This window comes from Octopus bimaculoides, chromosome 1, assembly GCF_046866305.1.
Source record: "Octopus bimaculoides isolate indiv1 chromosome 1, ASM4686630v1, whole genome shotgun sequence".
NCBI lineage: Eukaryota > Metazoa > Mollusca > Cephalopoda > Octopoda > Octopodidae > Octopus > Octopus bimaculoides.
Genome location: NC_142928.1, coordinates 14,949,360 through 14,977,119, shown reverse-complemented (window position 1 = coordinate 14,977,119; position 27,760 = coordinate 14,949,360). Strand labels below are relative to the sequence as shown.

Below are 27,760 nucleotides of genomic sequence, written 5' to 3'. Positions count from 1 at the left end.
GACAGTAGAAGCAGTAGCATCAACAACAGCAACATCAGCAGCTGTAGCGTGGTGTTATTAGCCTTAAATACACACCACACATAATCTACTCATCTACGCACATACATATATACTTATCCACATTTTTGTGTGTGTATTATAAATAATATATGTATATATATATGTATATATACACACGCACTTATCGAGGTTTTCGTTCCTTTCAATAGCAGTTGCAGCAAGTGCAGTCGCGAAACAAGCTGCGTTATAAATTGCTGTCGGATTTTGTCATTTGCTATTGCTGCAGCTGCTGCTGTTGTTGTTGTTGCTATTATTACCACTTTTGCTGCTGTTTTGTTTTTCTTTCCGTGACGCTGTTGTGGTCTTGTTGTTGCTGTAGTTGTAAGGCTATTGCTATGTAGAAAGTGTGGTGAGCTGCTGTTGTTGGTGTAGATGTTGTCAATACTTTGACATCCAGTAAAAAAAAAAAAAATTGCTGATAGATTGACTAAGTAAAAGACAGACAAACAGACTGATAACTTGAGGATAGATTTCACTTTTTTTAAATATCTATCACTCGTTCCCACATCCTTCAACTTAACCATCTCATTAAAATGTAAACGCCTACACCCATAGCATCATCACCGCAATTTATAAAAGCATTAATCTCATCAGCATCACCATCATCAGTAATTGTCATAAACAAATTACGTGCAGGAGCACAAAATATTGTTGGCAAAAGAACAACAGCGGCGACAACAACAACAGTAGCAAAAGCAGCAACAGCAGCAACAGCGACAACAGCAGCAGTAACGACATCTGCGAATTCGAAAGTTTCATTGAAATAAACATAATTTAGTTTACCTCGAAATATACATATTTCAATAAAAAATAAACTATAAGTGATAATCTTTCTATCTATATATATCTATACACTGCTCTCTACATAGATATATATATATAAATATACACACTCATTAATTTACTACGCAAACAAAAATTGTTAGACAACATCATAAACACGAATAATAGTACAGCTGCAATCATTCCAAATAATTTCAGATAAACTTTCCACATAAATAAATTATAAAGAATAGAACTTCCGTTTTCAGTTTCATATGGTATTATTTGGTGAATATTTTGAACCGTATAATTAAATGGTGGTTAAAATACATGTATTAAAGCACAACGTAATAAGGTGAATCAATAGAATACTGATAGCTATATATATATATATATATATATATATATATATATATATATATATATATATATATATATATAATTGTCATTGATGAATGGTGAGTTTAAGGAGATGAAGTTGAGGGACTCCTAGAAAATATTCATAACTATATAAAATATTTTCTTTCTTTCATCAGAAGTAAATTGCAAGGTGTATCTAATTAACTAAGAACAAATTAACCTGTGTTTATCGTACATAGGCATATTAACAAAGAAATATTCCTTGAATTTTCTACATTCGAAATTTATTTCAATTGACAGCAATAATTTAAATTCTTAACAATTATCGATTTCACTAGAATACTAATAAACATCGCTAAGTTTTAAAATATTTATTATCGATATTGACAAACATAACTTTCTTTCATAAAGAATCTGAATAACTTCTTGTTTGTTAAGGAGGGAATCTGATTGATTTCCCCATCTTGTATTTTGATACCCCTTTTATATTGGGAATAAATGTTATCGCCCGAATTTACGTTAGCGCAACAATAAGGCAATAAATCTACATAAAACTCAAACTTTTAGTATATGTTTAAATTGTTATAAAAAGTATGTACTGATGTTGACATATATATATTTATATAAATATATGGGTATATATACATACGTATATACATAAGTATATACTTATATATGTTTATATTTATATATATATGAATATATATTACAACAGCAATACTCTTACGTGAACAAAAATTGCAATACCCACAAACAATAAAAATACATATTTGCACTAATTACTTAATAATTCGCATATAGATACTAGATAGACATACAACATTCATACCTATTACACAACCATATACAAATATACACCTACACCTAAAGGGAAACCTAGCACATAAACACACACACACACACTTACAGCCACACACTACATACATATATATATATATATCTATATATACGTTAAAGTACAGATACACACAGGTGAATCCCTACAAGAAAAAAACAAGCATGCCTTCCTAAGAAATAGGTGTGGACTGATGAGAAGTCGGAGACAATGGTGATGTTTCGCTACATGACAAATGGAATTGCCGCTGTGTTTATCGTTGTCACTGTCATAGCTTCAGCCTTTACATGCTACACGGCCAACGAGACAGACAACGTTGCCTCAAACAACAGAATACCTATAGGTGAGTAGAACACACCGCCATAACAATAACAATACCAACAACACCACACTAGTAATAAATAGTAACATCAGAAGGATGTAATAATATAGAAACCAGCAGCAGTGGAAGCAGTAGCGGAAGCTGCAGCAGAGGCGGCAGCAGCAAGTGGGGAGAATAAATACAACAATAACAAGATGATCAGTAATAGCTTAGGAAACCTACACAAGTACAAATGGTAATGAATAAAAAAAAAATAATAATAAACAATCCCAGAATACACTAACATCAATTCCACCGGCAACTATAACAACACTTCTAGGTTAGTTGGTATAAGCGTCAACAATGACACCAGAGCTATTATGCTTGTAATGACAATGATAATTATCACCCACACAACTCATATATAATAACCAACAACAATATAATAGTCATCACCGAAATACCCACCTACAATCCTTATTATCACTACCAACACATTCATTATAGCCAACATTAACAATATGTACATAACATACTCTACCAACACCACTAACAGAAATATCATAACTACTTCCATGAAAATAGTCTTTCATACTCAGCGCCAACACTGCCGAGAAGTATCCTCACCGGTAGTACACAAAAAGCCTACAAACTGCAATCACCGTCACTATAGCTGCAACAATATAACACCACCTTGTTACACTATCATAACGACCAACAGCGCAATATCATTATCACTCCCACCAGAAACACAACGTCACCTTTACCACCACTGTCTCATACAATAATATCAGAGCATTACGAAAATGCTCCACCGCAATCAGCGCTTTCACTTCTAGTAATAAATAAGTATATGGAAGTCATCATTTCAACAACCCTAATTTCAAACAACTTTAAACCCCCAACACCACCTTGAATGCAAACACAATCGTTATGAACACCATATATTTATTTATTTATGTGTTTCAGCCAAGTGGCTGCGGCCATGCTGGTGCACCATATACTTATGACGAGTATTCCTATCTCCACTATCGTCTACATACTCATCAATGTTACATCTTCACCATTCTCGACCTCCTTATTGCTAACCGCATTACCATCATCATTGTCACCATCACCATCCTCATCAATCCTTCTCACGACTTTCATGATCATCATCGCTAACATCATTATTATTAATAAAATGAATTATATAAAGAAATATAATATATATATATATATATATAAAACTTATATAAAGATACCAATCATCAATAGGATTTTTTTGTTCTTTTACTACTACTACAAGTGGTAGTAGTAATCGGTTTGGTCTGACTGGTGAAGTGGGCCCGCAGATATTATAGCCCTCAGACTCATGAAAGTGACGCGCAGTTACCACTTCTCTTGACCAGGCACTGCATAGTAAACTGCAAAGAGGAAAACTGTAAAGCGCCAACACTAGCTGGGGAAAGGACGGCAGGGAGTAAACTTATGGCTAGGGATCTAATAAATGTATAACGATAAGACAGTATTAGTTAGTCGGGGCTGCTTGATTTCCAGGAGCAAAAGGAGTAGGAAAAATACAATTATTTATTAAAATATTCAGAATCAAGAAACAACACAACGCTGAACTGAAAATGTGAATTAGTGACAAAGAATTTTCCAACAAATTGAGGTCTCATTTTTAGGAATACAGAATATAGTGCTGATTCCGTAGCAAGATCATCACACAAATTACATGGAGGACAGCGTTATGGGCCTCACATGTGATGTGTAGTGAGGAAGTAGCTATTGAGAATTGAAGTAGTTCCAAACCAGAAGTAATAAGGTCGTGGTATATGTTCAGCTTTGGTTATAGAAAATCTGGAGAGGATCAAGTACATTATTTATCAAATAATTCAATTGTCTGTCTGTCTTACCCGTTAATACGTGGGCCTATGTATATAGGTAGGTAGGAATATAGATAGATACATAGATAAGTGTTCATATGCAACTATAAGTGTGTGTAAGTGAGAATAGAAGCATCTACAATATTATTACGTGTAGCAAAATTCAAAGATATATATATATATATACATGTAAAATTGAATTTTGTCTTTTTTTGTAAATCTGTACTCTCTCTCTCTCTCTCTCTCTCTCTCTCTATGCATATATATATATATATATATATATATATATATATATATATATATATATATATATATATATATATATATATATATATATATATATATATATATATACGTATACATACATACATAGTATTCAAAAGACCACAGAAGTATACACTGCATTGATTCTTATTTAGTATTTTGGATATGTATATAGATATATATTCCTATTATGCAAGTGGGTAGCTGCATGAATATGACTATATGTAATCATATATACATGTTGCTACATATGTGTGGGAGTGTGTTTAAGCATATTAACACAGATCAGTGGTGTGCATGCATATATATACATATATGTGTGAATATTCATATATATATATATATATATATATATATATATATATATATATATATATATATATATATATATATATATATATATATATATATATATATAAATATATATAGTGTGTCTACCCACAATTTTACTATCACAAATATGCATCAATATATATATGATGAATTTATAATAGATAGGTGAATCTATAAGTCAATAAAAATAACCTGAATATAGGCATTATATTTATACATATGCCTGCATATGTATTTATCCTTGTGAAAACAAATTTGAACGCAAGTACAAGCATTCACATATGCATATAAGTCTAGTCATATGCATAATATATATATATATATATATATATATATATATATATATATATATATATATATATATATATATATATATATGCATGTATGTATGTATGTATGTATAATCATATGCTTGTATATACACATATATGATCGTTTCTCTATATACAATAATATGTACACAAACTCATACATACACACATATTTATCTATCCAGCTCTTCCCCTCTCTCTCGCTCTCTCTCTCTCTCTCTCTCTCTCTCACACACACACACACACACACACTTTCACGTCTCTATACGATATGCCTATATATGAAGATTCAGAATAAATGTTTAAGAGATTGTTTTTGTTGTTTTTTGAGGGAGACGACATCCCTGATAAGGTTTTAAGCATTGTCCACGTGTGTACATGTAGTAGCACATCGTATGTTTGTATACCAAGAAGATGCCTATAAGGCACTATGGCTTAATTTAAATGCCTCTTTTTAAATTCTTTATATTTTCATAAAAACATATGTGCATATAAACATACATATATATATATATATATATATATATACATACATACATACACATATATAGATGCTTATATACAAATATACATATGCTTATATAGACATATATATATAGACACATATATATATATGCTTTAGCTTTTACATTTATAGCTTAGGAAATGCAATCATGAGATTTTATGAACACTGATGCTTTTATATATATATATATATATATATACAGAGAGAGAGAGAGAGAGAGAGAGAGAGAGAGAGAGAGAGAGAGAGAGTGAGAGAGATGCGGGTATATGCCATTTCCATAGCAAAACTTTTACAACGCCACTAAAATATATTACAATCATTATTGTAGTTTACGGTACTTAGTACCATGTTAAATCTTAGTTTGCTGATAATTTTCCTATATTTGCAATATTGGTGCTTGCTGCTTTGATAAATGTTTACCATTTAGTCAGTATTTGCTTTCTTTGACCTTGCGTATAACATTGACTTCTTCCTAGTGTTACTATATTAATAGAATATATTCTTGTGTAGATTATTGATTCTCCATCAGCGAAACATGCATGAAATTCTCATAAGCTGAAATAAATATTTGTGTGTGTGTGTATCTGTGTGTGTATCTGTGTGTGCATCTGTGTATTCGTGTGTTTGTCTAATTGTATGTTTATGCGCAATTAATATATCGTTGCATTCGTCCACATACATGCTTACATTTACGTATATACACATTACTCTGTGTGATATGAGCATAATGAATAATATTAAAACGTATAAGCTTTTTTGTGCAACATACACTAATAAAATTAACATGAATATTAATATTATACTTTTTTATTAGTACATTAATATTGCAGCAATAATTGTCATGTGCTTTTGAAGCATCCTGCAACATAATATGCAGGCATCCCACATATGTGTCTGAGTATGTATACACATGGTAGAATGGCGCTCAACTAGTCTAGAAAATTTTGAAACGGTCAGGTTTGTTGCTTCTGAAATAGATGTTTCTGCCTACTCACTAAAATTGTACTCTAAAATTGAAGTATATTGAAATTTGTGAATGATGTCCTTAATCACTAAAAAGAAACCCATCGTGCATACATATATATATATATATATATATATATATATATATATATATATATATAAATATATATGTGTGTGTGCATATGTGTGTGTGTGTGTGTGTGTGTGTGTGTGTGTGTGTGTGTGTGTGTGTGTGTGTGTGTGTGTATTTCTAAATCTATTCGAATTAAAATAATGGATGTATTGTATGAATTACCGCAGCAAAGGTTGAACATGTAGCTGTTCTCAGCTGAGCACTGATTTTGATCACGATCAAATTCTGTAGTTATGTTAAAACTTAATCCACCTGTTTCTTATTTACTTAATGTTCTAAAGCATATCACAGATTCACTTTTTCTTGTATTTCATATAGTATGTACAACTGAATATACAGACTAACTGAACGTTACCGTATTGGATTTAAATACTCACCTCAGTTAATAGGGGCAAAACGCGCAAGATCTAAGAGAGTTGGTGTAGGGGTGATAGAGATAAATATACAAGGACAGCGATAATATGAGTATAAGATAAATAGTAGTCAGACAAAATGACATGGGGTGGGTAGCTAATGAAATATCTTTTTTTCAGTGCTACGTGTGAAATACAAATTTTTAAACATACATTGACGAATATATACTCACTTGGGAGATCGGGCTATTTGTCCTATCTGTGAGTGTAAAATGTGCATGCGCTTGTTAACAAAAGTTATTTGAACACCCCACGAACCTAGCTTCTTTTATCTTTCTTTTTTAGTTATATATCTAACTTAAGAATTCATCTCAATCATCGTCATTTTTTTAATTACCATGATGAACCTCATATCGATCAGAAATATTATCATTATCATTATCCCATTCCTTATCATCATCATCAGCAACAGTACTACAATCATCGTCATCATCATCGTCGTCGTACCCGTCATCATCATTATCATCATAACAATGTATCCCCTCAGCATTTTCACCCTCAGCAGTACCATTTCGATCCTTAGCAAAAATTTACAAGATTAATTTTCAAAACACTAATCTCACATATGGTGTTATCGCTATCCCCGTTCTAGTTACTGTTGTAGTACATATTCTTCTTCTTGCAATTGTAAACAACATTTAACATGACCAACAACATTTTTCACTCAACATATTCATTAGTCTACCAAATTCAACAACAAAATCTGCTGCAACTTCCGCTAAATCTGCTGCAACTTCCGCTAATGTTAAACTGTCTGCAGCTGCATATACTTCCACTTATATTCTTATTTCACATTTTTTTTTTTTCAATTTCATTGATACTTGTATTTATTTAAATTTCTCTTATAGTCACGATATTTCTTTCACTGTTGTATTTTGATATTCATTAATATAAAATTGATTTCTCTTTCTTACAGAACTGTAATCATAGTGTTTTTATTCACAGCTAGTCATTGATAAACAGTGATGTACACATGTACACAAATAAGTAACTTGTACCTCTACACGTGGGCATGCAAAACATAATACATAAAGACCCTTGCTTGTGTTAGTGTGCTTGCGTTTGATAACCAGAGCGGAAACTACGATTGAAAGCTGCGTTCGATTACATAGTGATTCTTATTTGTATTTCTTCACTTTTATTCCTGTGATACCACTTTTCTTCCTATTATGCGCCATTGTCTTAGTACAACCAAACTTCGGATCAAAGCTGGTAAAATCAAACGCAACTCTCATATTTTGATTTTGTAATCATATTCTGATATATTTACTATTCATAATTCAACAGTTATTCCCAACGACATACTTATCTCAACCAGTTCATATATATCTAATACACCATACAATTTATTCGCAAGGGCCATATTACATAAAGTGACTTTGGTCTATATAACATTTCTAATAACATATCATATTATTTACGGTTTTTCACACTTTATATTCTTGAATAGCTTAACACAACACCAAACAATTGACACAAACCTAACCAGATGCTGATAACACATTACCTGCTCATCTGCTCTACATTTTATGAAATGGTGATATCAAAAATTTATATCACTGAAAATTTGTTTCAATCCTGAGACACTGCTATCAAAACAAAATTGTTTGTATTAGTTGTGTATATGATTGCTTAAAGTGTTATAATTATAAATAAAGAATTATTATTTGAGAGTAAAATGTGTAAGCTTTCGCTCGATCCAAGATTCAAAAGTATGTGAACGAGAGTGCTAATTTTCAACTAAAACGTTTATATTGTACAATGATTGTCAAGTCTACAGGAAATGTAGGTTCCAGTCTCATGAGTAGCCTTCGACTTTTTCTACCCAAAATAATTTATCGTTTCAATATTTACATGCTGTTTTTTATAGCTTTATTTGAACCTCGCGAGTCACTATTCCCCAGGAGACATATATTATAAAATAAATTGAATTCCTACTAAATATATTTTAGATTTACATTGAAATAAAATTACATACATAGATATATGAATGCGTACTCATGCATACATGTATGTAGCTAGGTAGGTAGGTTTATTTCATCATATATGTTAAGTTCACTTCCAAGACGAAAACATCGCACGTTATTCAAAATTTTGCTTGTATGACTCGTTGCATATTTTGATAGTGTGACGGCAATTTTGCTTGTCTGATTCGCTGCTTTTGTTGTTGAAGAGTAGATCAACGAAGATCGATGAAATGTGATCAAGCATAAACCAATCTTAATTTTTTTTATTTCTCCAAACATGATCTGATTTTGTTTATAATCATATCAGGTTAAGCAGCCAAAGAGACATTTCGCATATATTTCTTTTATGGCAGTACCCCACGATGATCACAATACATTGTGTCGTGTCAATTGAATAGTGAGAGTTTAATACGGTCACAGTTTCTTTACTTCAGGAAGTGTCTGACCTTGTTCCTTCGAACCCAGTACGTTCATATTACATAACATATAGACCCAAGAAATAATGAGTCGAAATGGAACTGAGCAGTTATGGGATTGAAAAATTAATTGTATTGAAATTGATTATATTAGATAAGACCGGCTCAAATATATACTATAAAATATTTCGTCTGAATCTTCTCTGCTTCTTGTAATTTTTACAGACTATAAATTCAATACGTTAGATTAAATTTTGCTAAGTATAACACTTTGTATATTTTGTTACACGTAGGCGATGTGATTTAGCATCACATTTAAACGAGATTTTTTTTTCTTATTCTATGCATATTCCTTATGTTAAAATTATAACTAAGTGTATTTCCTTCATATGAGGCCTCTTTTCTTCTCTTTGTACGATACAGTTAATATTCTTATATACATTCTGTTAGGTATATGACATCAGTATTTCTATTCTGCTTAGGTAAATATCTACTGAGTTTCAAGATTTTGTGGGTGATTAAATACTTTGTAAATAAACTGCTATATTGTGCATGTAAAACTTAGAAGAGATATTCAAAAACAAATATTTTGAACAGATCTGGACAGCATTCTTTAGTTTTTTTGGAAACTACCTATACTTTGCCATATATAAATGTTTATATATATATAATTCTCCATTCATTCACTCTGTTTCTCTTCACACACATATAGACACATATAGAGTATATATGTATACGTACAAATATATACATCCAAGTATGTATAAACCTTATGTCCATGTTATGTTTTCAGTTGGTAAAATAAATCTGTTAACATTCTAAGACATTCAGTATCATTGAACGTAATATAGATGCGTTTGGCTAGAAAACGCACATCAAACATCAACACAGGCAAAGAGGTCATGTAGAATATACTAAGATATTAGGTAAAAGAGAAAAGTTAAGCAAGGAAATTTATGTTACAAGTAATTTTTTTGCTTTCTTAGTGTATAGTGCAAGAGTGAAAAAAAAGGAAAAAAATCCGAACGCAAAATGGAAGGATTATGCACATCACTACATTCAGAAGATGAGGTGAAGGAACTCTTGAAGTGTTCGCTACTTGAGAAATTTATGCTTCTAAACTATATTAAAAGGGACTAATGAAAGGATGAGCGTGCTTTCATTTACAACATAAAATAAGAACACTTTTGTATCTTAGATATAATACACATACGCGCATGCACAAGCATACACACGCACAAATATTCCAAATACTAAAGAACTTGTGCCGCTATTGCTTCTGTGGTAATATGCGTTAGGATATGTGTTTGTATACATATACGCATGCATATGTTTATGTGTCCTTAAAATATGTTTCTCTCTCTCTCTCTCTCTCTCTCTCTCTCTCTCTCTCTCTCTCTCTCTCTCTCTCTCTCTCTTTCTTTGAACATATACATATATACAACATATGTATGGAAATAATTTGCTTTTGCGTGTAAATTTACTTTTGCAAATATGTAGGGAATATATGTTTGTATACAGATATTTATTTGCCATTGTAAACTTTGCGCTGTATATTATATAATTAAATAACGTTGCCTTAATTACCAAAAGATAGTTAAGGAACTATGCATTGAGTGGACGTGTCTCAGAAATTGGGAGAGAGAGAAAGACAGACAGACAGTGAAAGGAAGCATAAGAGAATGGAAATCATACGTATTTGCACATGAGTTGTAATGGGAAAGAGGACACATAAAGGTTACTACCGCTTCTGTAATTACAGTAGAGAAATCAGCTGACTTTCTAGTTGGATGTCAGGCAGCGCTACACAAAAATAAAATCACACGAGAAGACATAACTCACACAGGATTTGCATATTCCTTTCGATATAGCACATCGGTGAAGTACACGCACATTTTCCTATACCAACACGTACATTCACAAACGCGTGTACGCACATACACGCGCGCGCGCACGTAAAGTGAAGCAGCCAAATAAATATCTCACCAGTATTTCTTTTATGGCAGCACCCCACGTTGGTCACAACGCTTTGTGTAGTGTCAGTATCATAGTGACAGTTTAACGGTGTCACAATTTCATAAATTCTGGAAGTGCCTGATATTTTCCAGTCGAACCAAGTATTATTTCGGCATAAACCATATACGTAGAAATATGTAGCATTAGACGAATAAATTTATTATACCCTTCATGTGCTACTTTTCTGGTTCGTTATATACACGCACACACATACGGCCTTGTGCATTTAAATATTAATTTATATGTAAGAAGTGTCATGCTACAATCAGTGAGGATTAAGCATCTGTAAAATGTATAAATTTTAACACAGCGTTTATATCTGCATATATATTTGAAGTAGGTTGTCTACGTCAATATATTCATGCTTATTCATCTGTTCATATTATTGAATATTAGATACTAGATATGCCCCTCTTTCTGTGTTTTTGTATATACTCAATATATGCTAAATATCCAGGAATAACCATATGTTTTCTTACATATTTTGAGTTGAACAAACTTGTATACAAAATATTACTCACTTTGATAATTATGTGAACACATGTATATAGATCAGTGTAGCCAGCTCCTAAAATAGAATGAAAATCACGTGTTAGTAATCTACCACAAACCATAAATACAATATCCATTTCAACTCAATTGTACAGATTTGTACAGTGGTGTCTTACAGCTTGGACACGAAGACATTCTGATTTTTCAATTTTTATTGCATTTCTTAATTAACAGCGTTTCAGACCCAACATGAGCTCATAACGGATTCAGCTCAAATGATGTGTAGTCAAATACAACCACCATCAGTAACGTCTGTGATCTGTAAATATATTCACATCACCATTAATATATTGACATAAACACAAAGGCGTTGTGTGGAAGGACCCGTTCACAATTTTGCTGTGATTCATTCAGTTTAGGTTTGTCTTAAACGGTAGAAAGCCCCTTGCTTGTAAAGAAAACAAACGCAACACGAGCATCCCAGAGAGCTGAACCTGTGCAGTGATTTCCTAGGCGTAAAGGCTTGATCATTGCGTACAGGACGGACAAGATATAACTGGTGATATGAGGAAAGATGAGCGTTTTAAGAATACTTGTGTGCATGGTGGTTGAGACCAGTCCGCTTCAAGAACTTAGTACTGTATATTTGCAGTGAGAGAGGGCGGGATAGAGAATGAGAAAGTAAGACAGAGGTAAGGAAATAGCGAATATATGTGAGAAGGAAATTTACTTGTTTTGTTCGTCAATAATTTTTTAATATTCATGTAGTCAGTAATAGATCATCTTTGGTTTGGATGAAGTAGTATTGATATTTTGCATTTCCTTAAAAGTATATACACATGCAAAAGAAAATAAAAATGAACGACCACAGAATGGCAGTTCAATTTTTAATGCTATTCAACTGAAAGAACAGTACTGATTATGCCTTGTTCGTAACAGCAAGTAATCCATCTTCATTACCAAATAGATGGATGCAAAATCCTTAACGATATTCTAAACCTTCTGCTTCCTTTATTACCCCTATAAGCTACTGAAACAGAATGGAAATCACGTGTAGTTAATCTTCCACAAACCATAAATACAATATCCATTACAACTCATTTGCACAGATTTGGACAGTGGTGTCTTACAGCTTGGGCAGGAAGACATTCTGGTTTTTCAATTTTTATCGCATTTCTTAATTGACAGCGTTTCAGGCCCAACTTAAGCTCATAACAGATTCAGCTCAAATGATGCAACGTCAGTAACGTCTATGATCTGTAAATTTATTTACATCAGCATTAGTATCTTGAAATAAACACAAAACTATACACAGAAAGTAATTCGTGAAGTATAGTTTCTTTATTCGATCGTTCGAAGTGGATGATTCACATAATCACTTCTCCAAGATTCTTGTTTCGACAATCGCTCAGATAGAACATTTTATTTATCAGCTCCTATTAAAAATAGGATTTTAAGTATGTATATACGTTTGTCAGTGTGGGTGTATGTGAGTATTTATATATATATATATATTGACATATGCATGTTAAACAAAATGTCGTAAGCGGTCTTAATCAATCATTTGGATCTTTGGTCAATATTATCGTCGGAGAAGCGCATATGAAACCATATTATAGATGTATACATCAATAAAGCATGTTTGGTTACAGGTAACAAGCAGTTGAAAAATTCTACGAACATGTAACACAAATTCGTTTTGCAAAGTAATTATATTCCAGGCGTGGCTGTGTAAGAACATTGCATCTCAACCACATGGTTCCGGGTTCAGTACCACTGCGTGGCACCTAGAGCGTGAGTGTGTTCAAGGTGACCAAAGACTTTCGAGTGGATTTCGTAGATGGAAACTGTAAAAATCTCATCTTGTCTGGGTATATGTGCGTGAGTGTTTGTCCCGCACACCACTTCACAATTGCTGTTGGTGTGTCCCCGTAACCTAGCGATAGAATAAGTAACAGGTCAAAAGAAGGTGCTAAACATTCCTCCAGACAGTGCCCTAGCATGACTGTAGTTTAATGACTGCAACAAGTAAAAAATGAAAGAAAATAAAAGAATTACTTATGATGAGGCGTTGAACTGGCAGAATCATAAGCACGTAATTTTTCCTGTATGTGTGTGTGTGTGTACATTATATCTATCTATCTATCTATCTATCTATCTATCTATCTATCTATCTATCTATCTATCTATCTATCGATCTATCTATCTATCTATATATCTATATATATCTCTCTGTATATATATATATATATATATATATATACGTGTGTATATATATATATATATATATATATATATATATATATATATATATATATATATATATATATATATATATATATATATATATATATATATATACTTATAAAGGTATACACCCATATGAGTGGAATATCGAAAGTAAGTAGCACTGTGCATTTGTTAGAATTTACATATGTATATACGGGTGTGTGGTGAGTGGTTATGGTGTTGGACTGGAGAATACTCTAAACCTTTCACCTGTCGTATCCTTGACTGCCGGTAAACGGATAGCCGGGTTGCCGAGAGAGTTTTTTTATGCCTCCGACTATTTCACATCTAAAACAATTAGCGAAAACATGTGACATATTACTATGTTATATTTGCTTGCAACTATAGACACACAGTTAAAAATCAGAATATTTGTGTTAGTCGTTTTGTGATATGTTTTCAGGTACGTGTTTATGTGTGTTGATGTATTTACATTTAGTGTGATATAAGTAGAATGAGAGAAAGCTACATGGCGCTGCTTTATCGTAAAAGAGAAATTTCATGTACGAAATTGCTGTTTACTGACTATTTTTTCTTCCACCACACTTGAATAGAAAAGAGGTAAATTTTATTCAGATTTCTACTTTTTCTTTTAATTTTATATTTGTATCTATTTCATTTTAATTCACTCTATTCTAGTTTATATTTTCATTTAAAAGACACGGACTTCCGTCGCTATGAATGATCGGTACCATTACTAAGTATTTAAAATCAAGGCAACATTAAGTTATATGATAATTATAGACAGGATGGTTTCTCTGGTATAATAGATAATAACAAGCCGGCAGTACATTAGGAATATCGATGCCATACATTTCATCAGATCATTTATTGATGTCCATAGATCATATACTACCAATACACTGATAGTGTGTTACATCTTGCCAATTTAAACTTATTGGGCATTTTATTTTAGATCTTATTTTCTCTATTACTTCTCCTTCTCGCTACCCCATCCTTAAAGACCAGGCTATATTACTAGCTTGTAATCTGTGCTAATTTTGTGGCGATATGGAGCCTGAAGGTGAGATTGTGTCTTTCATGTCCAATCAATTCTATAAATGTTGATTCAATCAAGTGGAATTCTTTGGCACTAACAAATAATGCCTCTGTAACATAACGGTGTTGTTAGTTAATGCATTAACTTTGATGGTAGAAAACTCCATCTACATCAACAGTTAACCAACGTGAACTTAATCAAGCTAGTCTGCTAAGATTCTATTAATGTATAGCAATCCATATTCCATTTAGTTGAACGAACATAAAAAAAATGACAAAGTAAACAGTATAATTTGAACTTCTATTAATTCAGTGTTATTGGTATCTTTCTATTCATTTATCTTCAACGTATACAGAAGTGATAAGGGAATTGCAAGTATGGTTGTGTTGCAATAACTTCCATAATGAATAAAGTTCCAGGGATAATATGATCAGAATCGTGAGCAAACATTACAGCAATTTTACAGTGGTTAGAGTATTGTGCTGCTTGTGTAACCTCACTTTACCCAATATCAAACAAATCTATAATGCAAGGATAACTTTTGAGGGACACTCGCTGCTATTACTTAGACTTCGTAGAGGCTATTTTCCTAGTGAGTTCGCTGGTTACAAATTTTGATAGAATGTTGCTAAAGAAACGGACTTCTACTTGTCAAAGCAGCAGTAACAATACCAAGGCCTGGGAGCTTGTCTAGACTAGTAGGCCCGGCCATTCACCCGACTATGTATTGTTTATCTAGAAGTCTCTTACTTAATTCGGGTAAATTGTTTTGCTACCGATTCCAATGCTAATAGTTCCATTGCGTATTGAAGACCATTTCTTTCAGCATCCTTTATTCTTTTTATAAAATGACCATAACAATGCAATTGACCATCACTCATGAGATTTACGGGAAGTTATGGACGACAGGAAAATGCATAGTAGCTTACTTCATCGACACTGCCATATTAATATGACAAGGAAATTAGTAATTGGGAATTCGAACGTTTGTTATGTATGAACAAATGAGCTACAAAAAAATATTTCTAGCAAGCATACATGTGTTCTCAAACACAGATATGTGATAAGCTTGCACCCAAGAAAGAAACCGAGGCTATAATTGATATTCTTTCTAACGTAAAAGTGTTCCCTTATATTTATATATATATATATATATATATATATATATATATATATATATATATATATATATATATATATATATATATATATATATATATATATGTACACGAGTGTGTGTCTCTTTGTGCATGTAGAAACGAACGTAAATAAATCTCAATATATTTGTATATAAAAAGGTTGGCAGAAAGTTTATGACACCGGGCAAAATGCTTAGCTGTCTTTCGTCCGTCTTAATGCCCTGAGTTCTAATTCTGCTGACGTCCACTTTCCCTCTCATCCTATGGGAGTCGACGGAATATGCACCAGTTGTGTAAAAGATTCTAGGAAATCGACTTACACACCTCCCCGAAATTGCTGGCCTTGCGCCAAAGTTTGAAACGAGACTATAACTATATAAATAGATACATGTATTTATATATGCGATAGGTTTAATGCTGTACGTGTGGTAGATACATACATACATATATGTATATGAGGGCCAAAGATCAACATTATTGAATTGAACCCACTGAGGCATGGACTATCACAGTCTACAGATTTTCAAGCACTTAACTGAAATTCCCTACTGCTTTGAAACATGCTTTCTTCTGCATTAAGCTAATAAAACGAAAGATACAATTGTAGCTGATTATATCAATACTTAAGCTTAAGTATATAAGATGAAAAGTAGTAGTTTAGCAAGCATGTACATATACGCACGAAACCCATGCTATATATGCATGTGTGTCCTTATCTATGCGTGTATTTACATATATATTTATTCTCACTTTCGTCTAGACATGAAATTGATTAGGCATCCGTGGTGCAAGCAAGGCCAAATCAGATGTAGAAGTTGATTTCCATCAGTATTAACATCAAACACGTTTATTTGCCTATGCAATACAGAACTGAGATTAATATTAACATTTAACGATGATTCTTTAGTATTATCACAAAACTTGATTCGGCTGATAAATTATAAATAAGTTTTTATCACCCGGCAGATACAGTATTGATTATACAGCCCGTCTATATACAGTGTAATATTTAACAAACTATATTATGAAGGCTAGTCATAACACTTTATATATTCGTCTCACCTCATTTTCTCATCAGCTTCATTAACCTTTACAGAGTTTCAGGGAATCTATAGCTACATGGTTATAGATTTCAGTTCATCTTATCACATATATATATATATATATATATATATATATATATATATATATATATATATATATATATATATATATATATATATATATATATATATATATATGTATGTATGTGTGTGTGTGTGTGTGTGTGTGTGTGTGTGTGTGTGTGTGTGTGTGTTTTATTGATATACATGTCATAAAATTATCGCTGTGTCCATGGAAGTGATACTGACGTTTATTGTTCGTATTGTACCTGATAGTAACTAACCGAGTTTGTTGCAAATATCTATGGATATCATAAGACCAGCAATACAAAATTAGATATATTATAAATCGAACAGTTCTGCATTATTCCCATTTTACTGCTACTGTTTATTGTCAATATTACTTATAAGCAAAAACTATATATCTTTTGCTCTAAAGGAGAGGAACTATATGGCAAAAGCAATATTATAATTAAGCGTGTTTCTTGCATCAGAATTAGATTTTCATGATATAATTCAGAACCTGAAATTTGGAAGCAATGTAGTTTAACTGAGAGTGCACAAATGTTGTGTAATAGGATTAATGCAGTGAGTGAAATATACAAAATAAATTAATGCGGGGTGTGAAATATACGAAAGAAAGTTGGTCAAAATGTTTCTGTTACGAGGCCCCCTGCTCCATATCAGATTAGGCAAACATTTGCGATGTACCTGTAATACTTTGACAATATGTTGAAGACAAACCGGAGAGATGTAATGAATACAGATTGAAAATGAAAAAACAAATACCGTAATCAAACATTTTCTTTCGTAACACTGCTCCCGAAATGACAAAGAAACTGAGATGTTACCAGGATCTTGTAATTTGAAATAAGAGATATGCTGCAATAAGATATACACTGACAATACTGAAATATTAGGTACGATTTAAACTATGAAGAAACATTGAGATTCCAAAAGTTAGCCAGCCGAATCACAGAACATATCTGAGGCAAGACATTTTTTCATTACGTTAAACCTCTCAAATAATAGATACTCTGAAAAGAATAAAAAAATCGTAATTCTAATACGAAAAAGTTACATCAATTAAAAGAGAATGACGCAGAGCATTCTCCATCAAATTCTATACCACAGTATAACGTATTCTAAACAACACACGGTGAAATAATATAACATATACTTTTATATAATCGATATCCAACACTGTAAAAATCAAAGAAATTACGAGATTCACTTTCTACACAAATATTGTGAGCAATCTAACCTAGTGAATATACTCTTCAATTAAAGCGCAAGGCTAAAACACATAACACTAATCACACAGAACATCCGAAATAGAAATACGACTCCATGAATTAACACAGTTTATATTACGTATGTTCTAGATAACTTGTAACACTTTAAAATATAATCAGAAATAACAAAACCACCCCGTAACAACGCAAAAAGGAATATAATCTACAAATGTACTTACACATTCCCAAAAGAAAATATATACTTCTCAGAAATATTTAGATATATTAGGCGGCGAAATGAAAACACGCGAAAAATAGCTGAATATAAAATCAAGACCACGTTGATGATATCTTATATTGAAACTATATTTGAAATTGTGGGTAAAGGCATTGTCGATTATATTAACACCCCTGTCTCTGTGGTAGTTCTTTTAAGTGAACTCCGATCGATGAATGGTAATCTCATTGATATCTAAATATTGTACACAGAAATAAACAGTGCACTGTTTTTGTTCAAACGTTCTAAATAGTCTTGTAACTTACAAGGCTAATAAAGACACGGTCAATCTAACCTCGAACACTCACTAAGGAGAAATGGGAACAAACGCATCAGAATAGCAAAATACCAGCCCGGAGACAAGGACACAGATGTAGATAAAACACTTACCCAGCAGAAGCTGACAAACTTTCGTCTCAAGGCAAAAAGTGAGGGACATATATTTGCTGCTTATGATCAATGCCTTTCCACTAGGAATTACCCGATTAATATTCTGAAACTTGAAAGCATTCCATCGTGCTGCGTGTTCATGGAACATCCAGAGACAATTGACCACATAATATCTGGATGCAGCAAACAAAATATTTGCAAAGACATACATACGCTGATCAATATTCCGCACTTATACCCTCCATCACAAAGTTGCCTAGAATGCTGGAGTTATCATTATAAGAAGTAATGTTGAAAAAATGTCATTTGACAGATGCTGCAGCCTTGCTGACGTCTCAGAAAACGCTTTAGAAATTGACCTAATGTACGGGCTTAGAGACAGAAATCAGAACATCGCATTTGAAAGCATGGAATGATATAAGGAGTAAACACATGTATTGAGCAAATTCCTTGAAGCCCGCCTTTAAAATAAATTGCAATAAGTCATATTTATGGATATCTCGTATATTATACGCTTAACGTTCTCCATGAAGATGTAATCTTACACGTTCAATGTAGTCAAATTTTATTACGAGACTACTTTTTAACAGACACCAGTTTATTTTCTTCGTTTTCATTTTCATAACAATACATCTTTTAGAATCTTAAGATACAACATTTTGTTGCACTTTTATGTCTCTGGTTGAGACATGGCTGCAACTTCTATAAATGAAAATAGTCAAAATTCTCGATTATAGGAACAAGGCTTGAAAGTTTGAGGAAGTGGGCATGTTGATTACATCGTTTCCAGTGCTTATCTGGTACTTATTTCACCGATTCCGAAAGGATGATAGGTATAAACAAACTTGGTGGAATTTGAAACCAGAAGGCAAAGAGCCGGAAGAAATACAAGCTAGTAGATAAATACTATATATCATTTTGACGTATTATTATTAATGATACTATATTAATCATGCAAGCTGACAGAATCATTAGCACACCGGGTAAAATGTTTCACGGCCTTTCGTCCATCATTACTTTCTGAGTTCACATTTCGCCGAGATCGACTTTGCCATTCATCCATTCGGGGTCGATAAATTAAGTGCCAGTGAAACATTAGGGTCGATGTAAACGTCGTGTCCCCTCCCCTCCCAAATTTCAAGCCTTGTGCTTTTAGTAGGACGGATTATTAGAGACACTATACATTAATATTATCATTGTTAAGTTGTTATTAGAATATCTAAATCAGCGGACAAAAGGTCTTGCGGTGTTTTGCTTTCTGTCTTACTTTTTCGCCGAGTTGAGCTCAGCTATGTCATTCATCCCTTGAAGGTCGACAAAATAAAGCAGACCCCAGACAAGCACTGAGTTCAATTTAATCAAGTAAAACTGCACTTCTAAATTTACTGGCCTCTCCCCACAATTCCAGACAATATTTCAATAGCGAATGAATTCAGATACCTCTGAAGTCAGCTTTACACTTTATACCCCTGGGGAATAAAATAAAATCGATTATTGTAACAGTTATATAAACAAAAGTAGTAGTCTTGCTAAAGGCATTATTACCCAAGGCTATAGTGGAAGACACAGCCTAAGGTGTCACATAGTGGGACTGAACCCGAAACCATGTGGACGGGAAGCAAGCGTCTTAGCACACAGCCACGCCAGTGTTAAGGTCATAATTTATTAACTTCCAAGAGCTCACGGATTAGTTGCTTTGGGGATTTGAATTTCAAAGTATATACAAAACTATAAATACACACGTAATGAACATAAAACAAACGAAGAAAATATAATCAATGTGAATGTAAATCATGAAGGTAAACGTACAACAAGATAGAATGAACAAACAAAACTCTTAGAACACTTGTTGAAAATTTATCAAACAAAAATGTAAATGAGGGAATGTGAAGGAAATGTAAAAATAGAAAGATTTTAAAGTTGGAAATGTCGAAAACGGTAATCTAAACTTTTACTTACTGAATAATTAAAACTTGTAGGCATTCTTACAGGCAAGTGGGCATTCATTGCAAATGTAAAACAGAAAGATAAAATTGTATCCAAAGTTGCACAGCCCTAGCTAATCAGAATCAATGAAAGAAGTCAGAAACATCAATGTCACCAGCTTAAAAAAAATATCTACAGAGGGCAGGAGGTAATCCCTCAGATATACTCAATCAGAAATATCAATATACAAGTTAACGACATGAAAATAACAGCGTAGAAATATCGTTAGAAAATAAGAGAAACTATTTCTCAAGCGTAATCCTTGAAACAAGAGATATCGCTAGATTTCTGAAAATCTACCGATACAAAAATCAACAATAATTCATTGAAAACACAAAACCAACCTCAAACGATCTGATCAAAAACTAGATAAAAAGCAACATAGAAATACATCGAATAAAAGAATATGCGGCAGGGTTATGGACTGCGAATAAATTACCACATGCAGAAGGGAATTTCACAACCAATTACAGTTGTTCAGCAATCGTGGTAGGCTATAACATAACAAGATTTGGCTTAACTAAAACGAAAAACAATATTCAACAGTGACATTAATCTGATAGCCTAGATGTTTAATGAGATACTTATGGAAACGAGTACAAAGTAACTTTAATTCAGTGAGAGAAAGAATTCCAAAATTAGAAAGAGACCTTATAAATAAATTTACTTTTCTGCCGATTAAGAAGCTTCAATTACAATGATATCCTAAAAAATAAACATCTGTTAAAAAGATACTTTTTCTAAGAAATCTTGAAAATATTTCTAAGCATGGAAAGAGTAAACAATACGCAGATAATTTAAATACGCTATGAATATAAGACAAGCTGTTCTGCATATTGTAACAAGGCACCAAAATGTAAAAAAAAAAAAAAACTATTACGAAATGATATTCAATACATTTTCTTTTCGTTATGCATAAACACTTTCAAGCACAAGGTAAACTAGATTGGACTGTGATACAAAAAAAAAAAATCATATGGATCTCGATCGCTTTTGATTCATCAACTGAACAGGTTTATTGAATTTCTGTGATTGTTTAACCTAAATCAGCTGAATGCGAGCAGAAGCTATGGCAAACACTTCGTGCCGGAGCTCCACTCACGGCATCGAATATTGATGTTGAAGCGAACTTAAATCTAAGTGCTGGTTGTACCTTCAACTGAATAATTTTGTTAAGTAACTTGATACGTTGCTGTAAAAACACGATTTCATAGAGGAATTATTAAGATTGGCATTCGAAACAAGTGGCGAGACTATTTTAATGGGAGATGGATAACACGAGAAAATATATCTTAGGTTTTAAGAAGTTCTTGATGTATCTGAGATCTGATGAGCAAGGCAGAACTCAAATGAAATAGAAATTCAACAAGCAATACTCTAAATGTATTTCATGAAACGTGAGCATAAAATGTGAAAAAAGAAAATGCATATAAATAAATATGAAGTCTCATAATTATGGTATACCAAAATGAACACTAAATGTGCTGGTAAGTCTACAGAGGAAAACAAAATAATAATGGCAGCATTTAGAATAAACTGCCCCATGTTTCACAATTATAAATATATATCGCAAGAATACGAGAAGGGAGAGGACTTATGTAATTAGAAAGCTTATTGAATAGCTACTGTCGCACTATACAGATGTCTTATAAAAGAATAGAAGAAATACAAAAAATAAAACAAACCCAACATAACAACAATTGCAAAGCAGTTGCTTTTATATCACACATTTGAAAAGCGAAACGAGAGGAATTTTGGAAGATGTAAAAAGTAAGCTCAAAACAAGAATATATAATGTTAAGCTGAAACCATTGTCAAAAATCACATGCATGATAAATAATTGAGAAACCAGGAAATGGAGGATGAAATCGTTGCATTCAAGTATACTCCCCACAACCAAGACAGGAGTAATCTTGACTGAGACAGGATAAAACCTTTCCGCAAAGGCTTTACAGAATCCTTTTATGAAGCTTAACATAACTACACAATACGTAACGTCGACGTTTGGAGAATCAGTTTTCCACATTCTTAGTTGTTATTCGGTTTTAACTGAAAATTCATTTACAGACATAGGAGAATTGAGACTTTCATAAATAAAAGATATTAACAATCAACTGAGAAGAGGAGATGTAAATACACACAAGCACATGTTTCAAAATATTAGAGTAGCCATACACTAATAAAAACAATCAACGCCGACAGAATATCAGCGGTAACTGGTCGTACATGTTTGTCTCTGACCACCAGGAACGGAACTGCTTCCTAATTAAAGTATTGATCCTAACAGACCAGATAAAACATTTGTCGAAGAAATGAAATCCAAAGGTGCAAAACCTAGATATAACGATAACCAGTGTGTAGTGAACTGAAAAACAAATATCATAAAATTTGGGACCTTGTTTAACTTCAGAGAAAAAACATACAAATACATAACCGACAACATTGGGATCATTACAAATATGTAACAAAACAGAAAGTGGTACTAATACGTAATGATCATGTACAGCGTAATGTTAATCTATTAGACATCGCATAGAGCTGTGCATTGTCTTGAAATCAAAGATCATAATAAAACATAACACCAAATAAAAAGAAAGCAAGGACACTTTGTCTGGTAAGCCAAACATGTATTTGAGGAGAACATGAATCAGTAAATTAATGAAAAGTAGACAATGAATACTAGACAAATAATCTTTGTTTGATTCCCCTTCCTTCAAAATAGAAACTAAACACCAATCTCGCTGAAATTAAATATCCCAAGGCAGGAATATGTCCACTCTTCATTATTAGTGATGTTCATTGCATTTGGTTTGTGCAACGAAGAAAATGCTGTATACTACATGCATAAGAGGGATAGCTAGGTTCATCAAACACGTTTCTTCGTGTATGACCTAACATCATAAGCTTCATTATTGCCCAGTAATAGTCTGCTGAGCACTGCCAAAACAATGTAGAAAGGACGTTAATGTCATTTGAACAAGAATTTCGGTGTCGATTCACGGATAGGTTTGTGTGTTATGTTCTTGAGCAGGTCACTTTATTTCACATTCCTTCAGTTGCTAAACTGTGGAAAAGAGATACGAAGTCACAGGTGCAAAGCTGTATCGTCCTTTGCCTTCCCCTCAGAAAACAGTGGTGGCATGGAGAGGGGAGGGTGGTATGCTTGGGTGACTGCTGCTCTTCCCCGAAACAACCTTGCCTGGACTGCTTTGGAGTGGAAATAACTACGTGCAATCTCATGGTGATCCGTGACCGAATGGGGTCTTTACGTCTACCCTTTTATAAAGTAGAATTATAAGAATTATCTCAAGTGCCTATGTACTGCCATAAAATATAGCAGTAATAATAATGTTAGTTCGACTAGGAGAAGATAAGATGCCTTGTGAACTGCAAGTTCCCCTCCCCTAAGTTGAGTGTCTACCGTATACTGTTACGAAATTTAGCAACTCCATTAATATCAATTGTACAAAGAAAATGCAAGAATGAAATAATAACAGTAAATAGACTATACAAGAGCTAGGCGATGCAGCCTTTTCTAAATACATAAAATTAGATGAAAAATATGTGTGCATGAAAGCAATGCTCAAAGAAATAGGAAATGAAGATTAGATTTTCAGAACCGGACAATATCGAAACTCATTTCCATAGCAAGATTACTACTGGAAACATTAAAACGTCTTAACCCTCAGTCACAGTATAAAGGTTCTGTAGTATGAGAGGGACGGAACAGATTTTGACTCCAGTCTGTAATACAAGACATGAAGCACGTACTGCACAATCAACCAAAATCAATACTCACAAGCATAGTGAACTATAATCAATGCACACAAGAGTAATCAACCGAAAGCCTTGATGTGATACGAAACACGAGTGAATGAAAAACTTAAGAAGGCAGTTGATAACGTTGCTAAGATTGAAGCTCAGTTCAAAACAAAAACAAAGGGTGCAATAATTGGATATTTCGTGTAACCTCATTTTAAATCCACATCATCAATAAAAACTCACGTACTGATGGGACATAAGGGAAATATGAGGAACAGCAATAAATACCTACTTTTAGACGTGTAATATTTGTACCGACTCTATAAAAGTAAAGCTATTTTTTTACCTGGCTAACCAAACCGTTCCTTAATGCAATATCCTGTACAGGACCAATATCTCACAGCAAGGTATGCTGAAATCAACATCCACAATTCATATGATATGGATATACGTCGTCCCCTGTGAAGTTATATTTTCTGAAAGAATACGTCACATTATCTCAGAGAAGTTACAAACAGCATGCAATAAACCGACTTTAACTTAATATAACTACGGATTGTTACTGATGGAAGCACTACAATATGGATTGCTACTGAAGAGAAGAAAGACTACACCAACCACTTGTGTTTATGTCTTTTCACTTGCCGGACATTGCCTTTTCTCAGTCATGCCATCGTTTGCATAACAACCACATCCAAGTACCTTCGACAGACAACATCCAAGGGTTTCTTTCAGACGACTTATTTGCCTCTCTAAGTTCGAATGGGATAAATGTATGAAGGAACCGGGATAACGACTCCGAATGCTTGCAACATAAATGAATCCGTTGAAAGCGACACAATTATCAAGAGATGAAGTTAAAGCAATGCATATAATCAATAAATGTGCGCACATACACATATCAAACGGAATTAATTAAGCAAATACAAGATTTATTCGTAAAGAAAATTACGGTACTAAATCTATTGAATGGCCTGCAATATAGGCAGCTGTGTTAAATTGGATGATTGCTGGGCAGGTTTATCGCTATTGTTAGTATAAATAGATGGATATTGTTTTTTCATAGGGTATCATTAAACAAATAAGGTAGACCAAAGTACAATTATGTAATTACTAGAATGTAGGATGATAAGGAAATATAATGTCCGAGTGTGCATTAATCTGAAGTTAACGTGAATAAACAGATCATGAATACTGGCCGGCTTACAGTAGGTCATAAAAAACAAACTCTACATGACGTTACAGCGTAGGAAGATGTAATATTTGCCAATCTGTATTGACATACAGATGCTACGGGCTGATAGATACGGCAGTTGTATAACTATTAAGGATTTAATGATTTGTTAATATCTCCTTTGCTGAGAAATTATGTCCATGTATGCATCAATCAGAAGTTAATGTAAATAACATGTACCCAATGCGAGTTCATCATGGATGTATAATATACTCGAATATACTCAAACGCACATGTACAGTCTCTCTTGCCCTCTACTTCAAAAACCACTATTATTTATGTTAGGTATTAGAGTAATCTCTGACTTTTGATACAAATTTGCTATTTTTATTCTTTGGAGAACATGTTTGTGTTTTATTCGTTGGTTTCACTTCATATAATCAATAAACACATAAATATGTCCAATAGGATCAATTAAACTGATATAATTCATTCTTAAAGACAATTAATCAAATTATGTTTAATTAATTTAGGAATCTCACTTTCCTCGCAGCATGGTGGCCTGATTTGTCACACAAAATGGCTAGTATATTGTAATGGCTAATAGAATCTGCGCATCGAGTCTTAAAAGTGATACACTTCAATAAAAATTTTACTGTTAAACCTCGGGATATTTACTAGATGTCTTAAATCAAGGTTTACAATGTTAGTTTGTGTCCCCAATTTGGTTTAAGTAGATCCTATGCGAGTTCTTATATAATTTAAATAATCTGTGAAATAAGAAGCACCAAACAATTTTTTTTGTTTTTTTTTTGGTTTCCATTTCATGCATAAAACTTTTCTTTAAGATTAGTGAGCCCAATAATCTGAGTTAATATAATATCGTAGAACATAGAATTACGTTAAATACTTGTCATCACATCTACTGAATCACCTATAATGCAGGAACCTATAGAAGATTGGGATTTCTCCTTAATGTAACGTATAGATGGATATTATTTTGTTTTGATATTCGCGAAAATTAGAGAAGGAAAAAACCAAATGAATTATGTAACCATGATATATGCGGTGAAGCTTGCTTTCCAGAATAGTATTCATGTTCTGGAGAATAAACAGGAATACATTATTTAAAAAGAAGGAATACATTCCCAAACAAATAACTGGCAGTAAAAGACGTAATTTATATGAAAATTAGGTAGCTGTCATTCATTCGACTTTCAAAAAACGATATTCGTTTAGAGCATGTTAGAAATATAGAACAAAATATACAGTAAATGAATAACTAGGTCGATAGTAGCGCTCTAAATATATATATAGAGAGACATATTACATCCGATAATGCTGTTGGGAATGCATGAATCATTGACATATAGGCTGCAGAAGGAATTAGAAGAACGCAATCAATT

At 32.9% G+C, this 27,760-nt stretch overlaps 1 protein-coding gene across 1 annotated transcript in view; it reads left to right on the top strand.

Annotated features, from left to right (window-relative positions):
* Window positions 1-2,064: 2,064 nt before the first annotated feature.
* The window catches only part of LOC106869364 (glutamate receptor), a 702,165-nt gene continuing 676,469 nt past the window's right edge, over window positions 2,065-27,760 (top strand). The window contains exon 1 of the mRNA XM_014915088.3: window positions 2,065-2,360. Within this exon, the coding sequence (XP_014770574.1) occupies window positions 2,228-2,360 (133 nt within the window). The 5' untranslated portion in view covers window positions 2,065-2,227. The remainder of the gene's footprint in view (window positions 2,361-27,760) is intronic.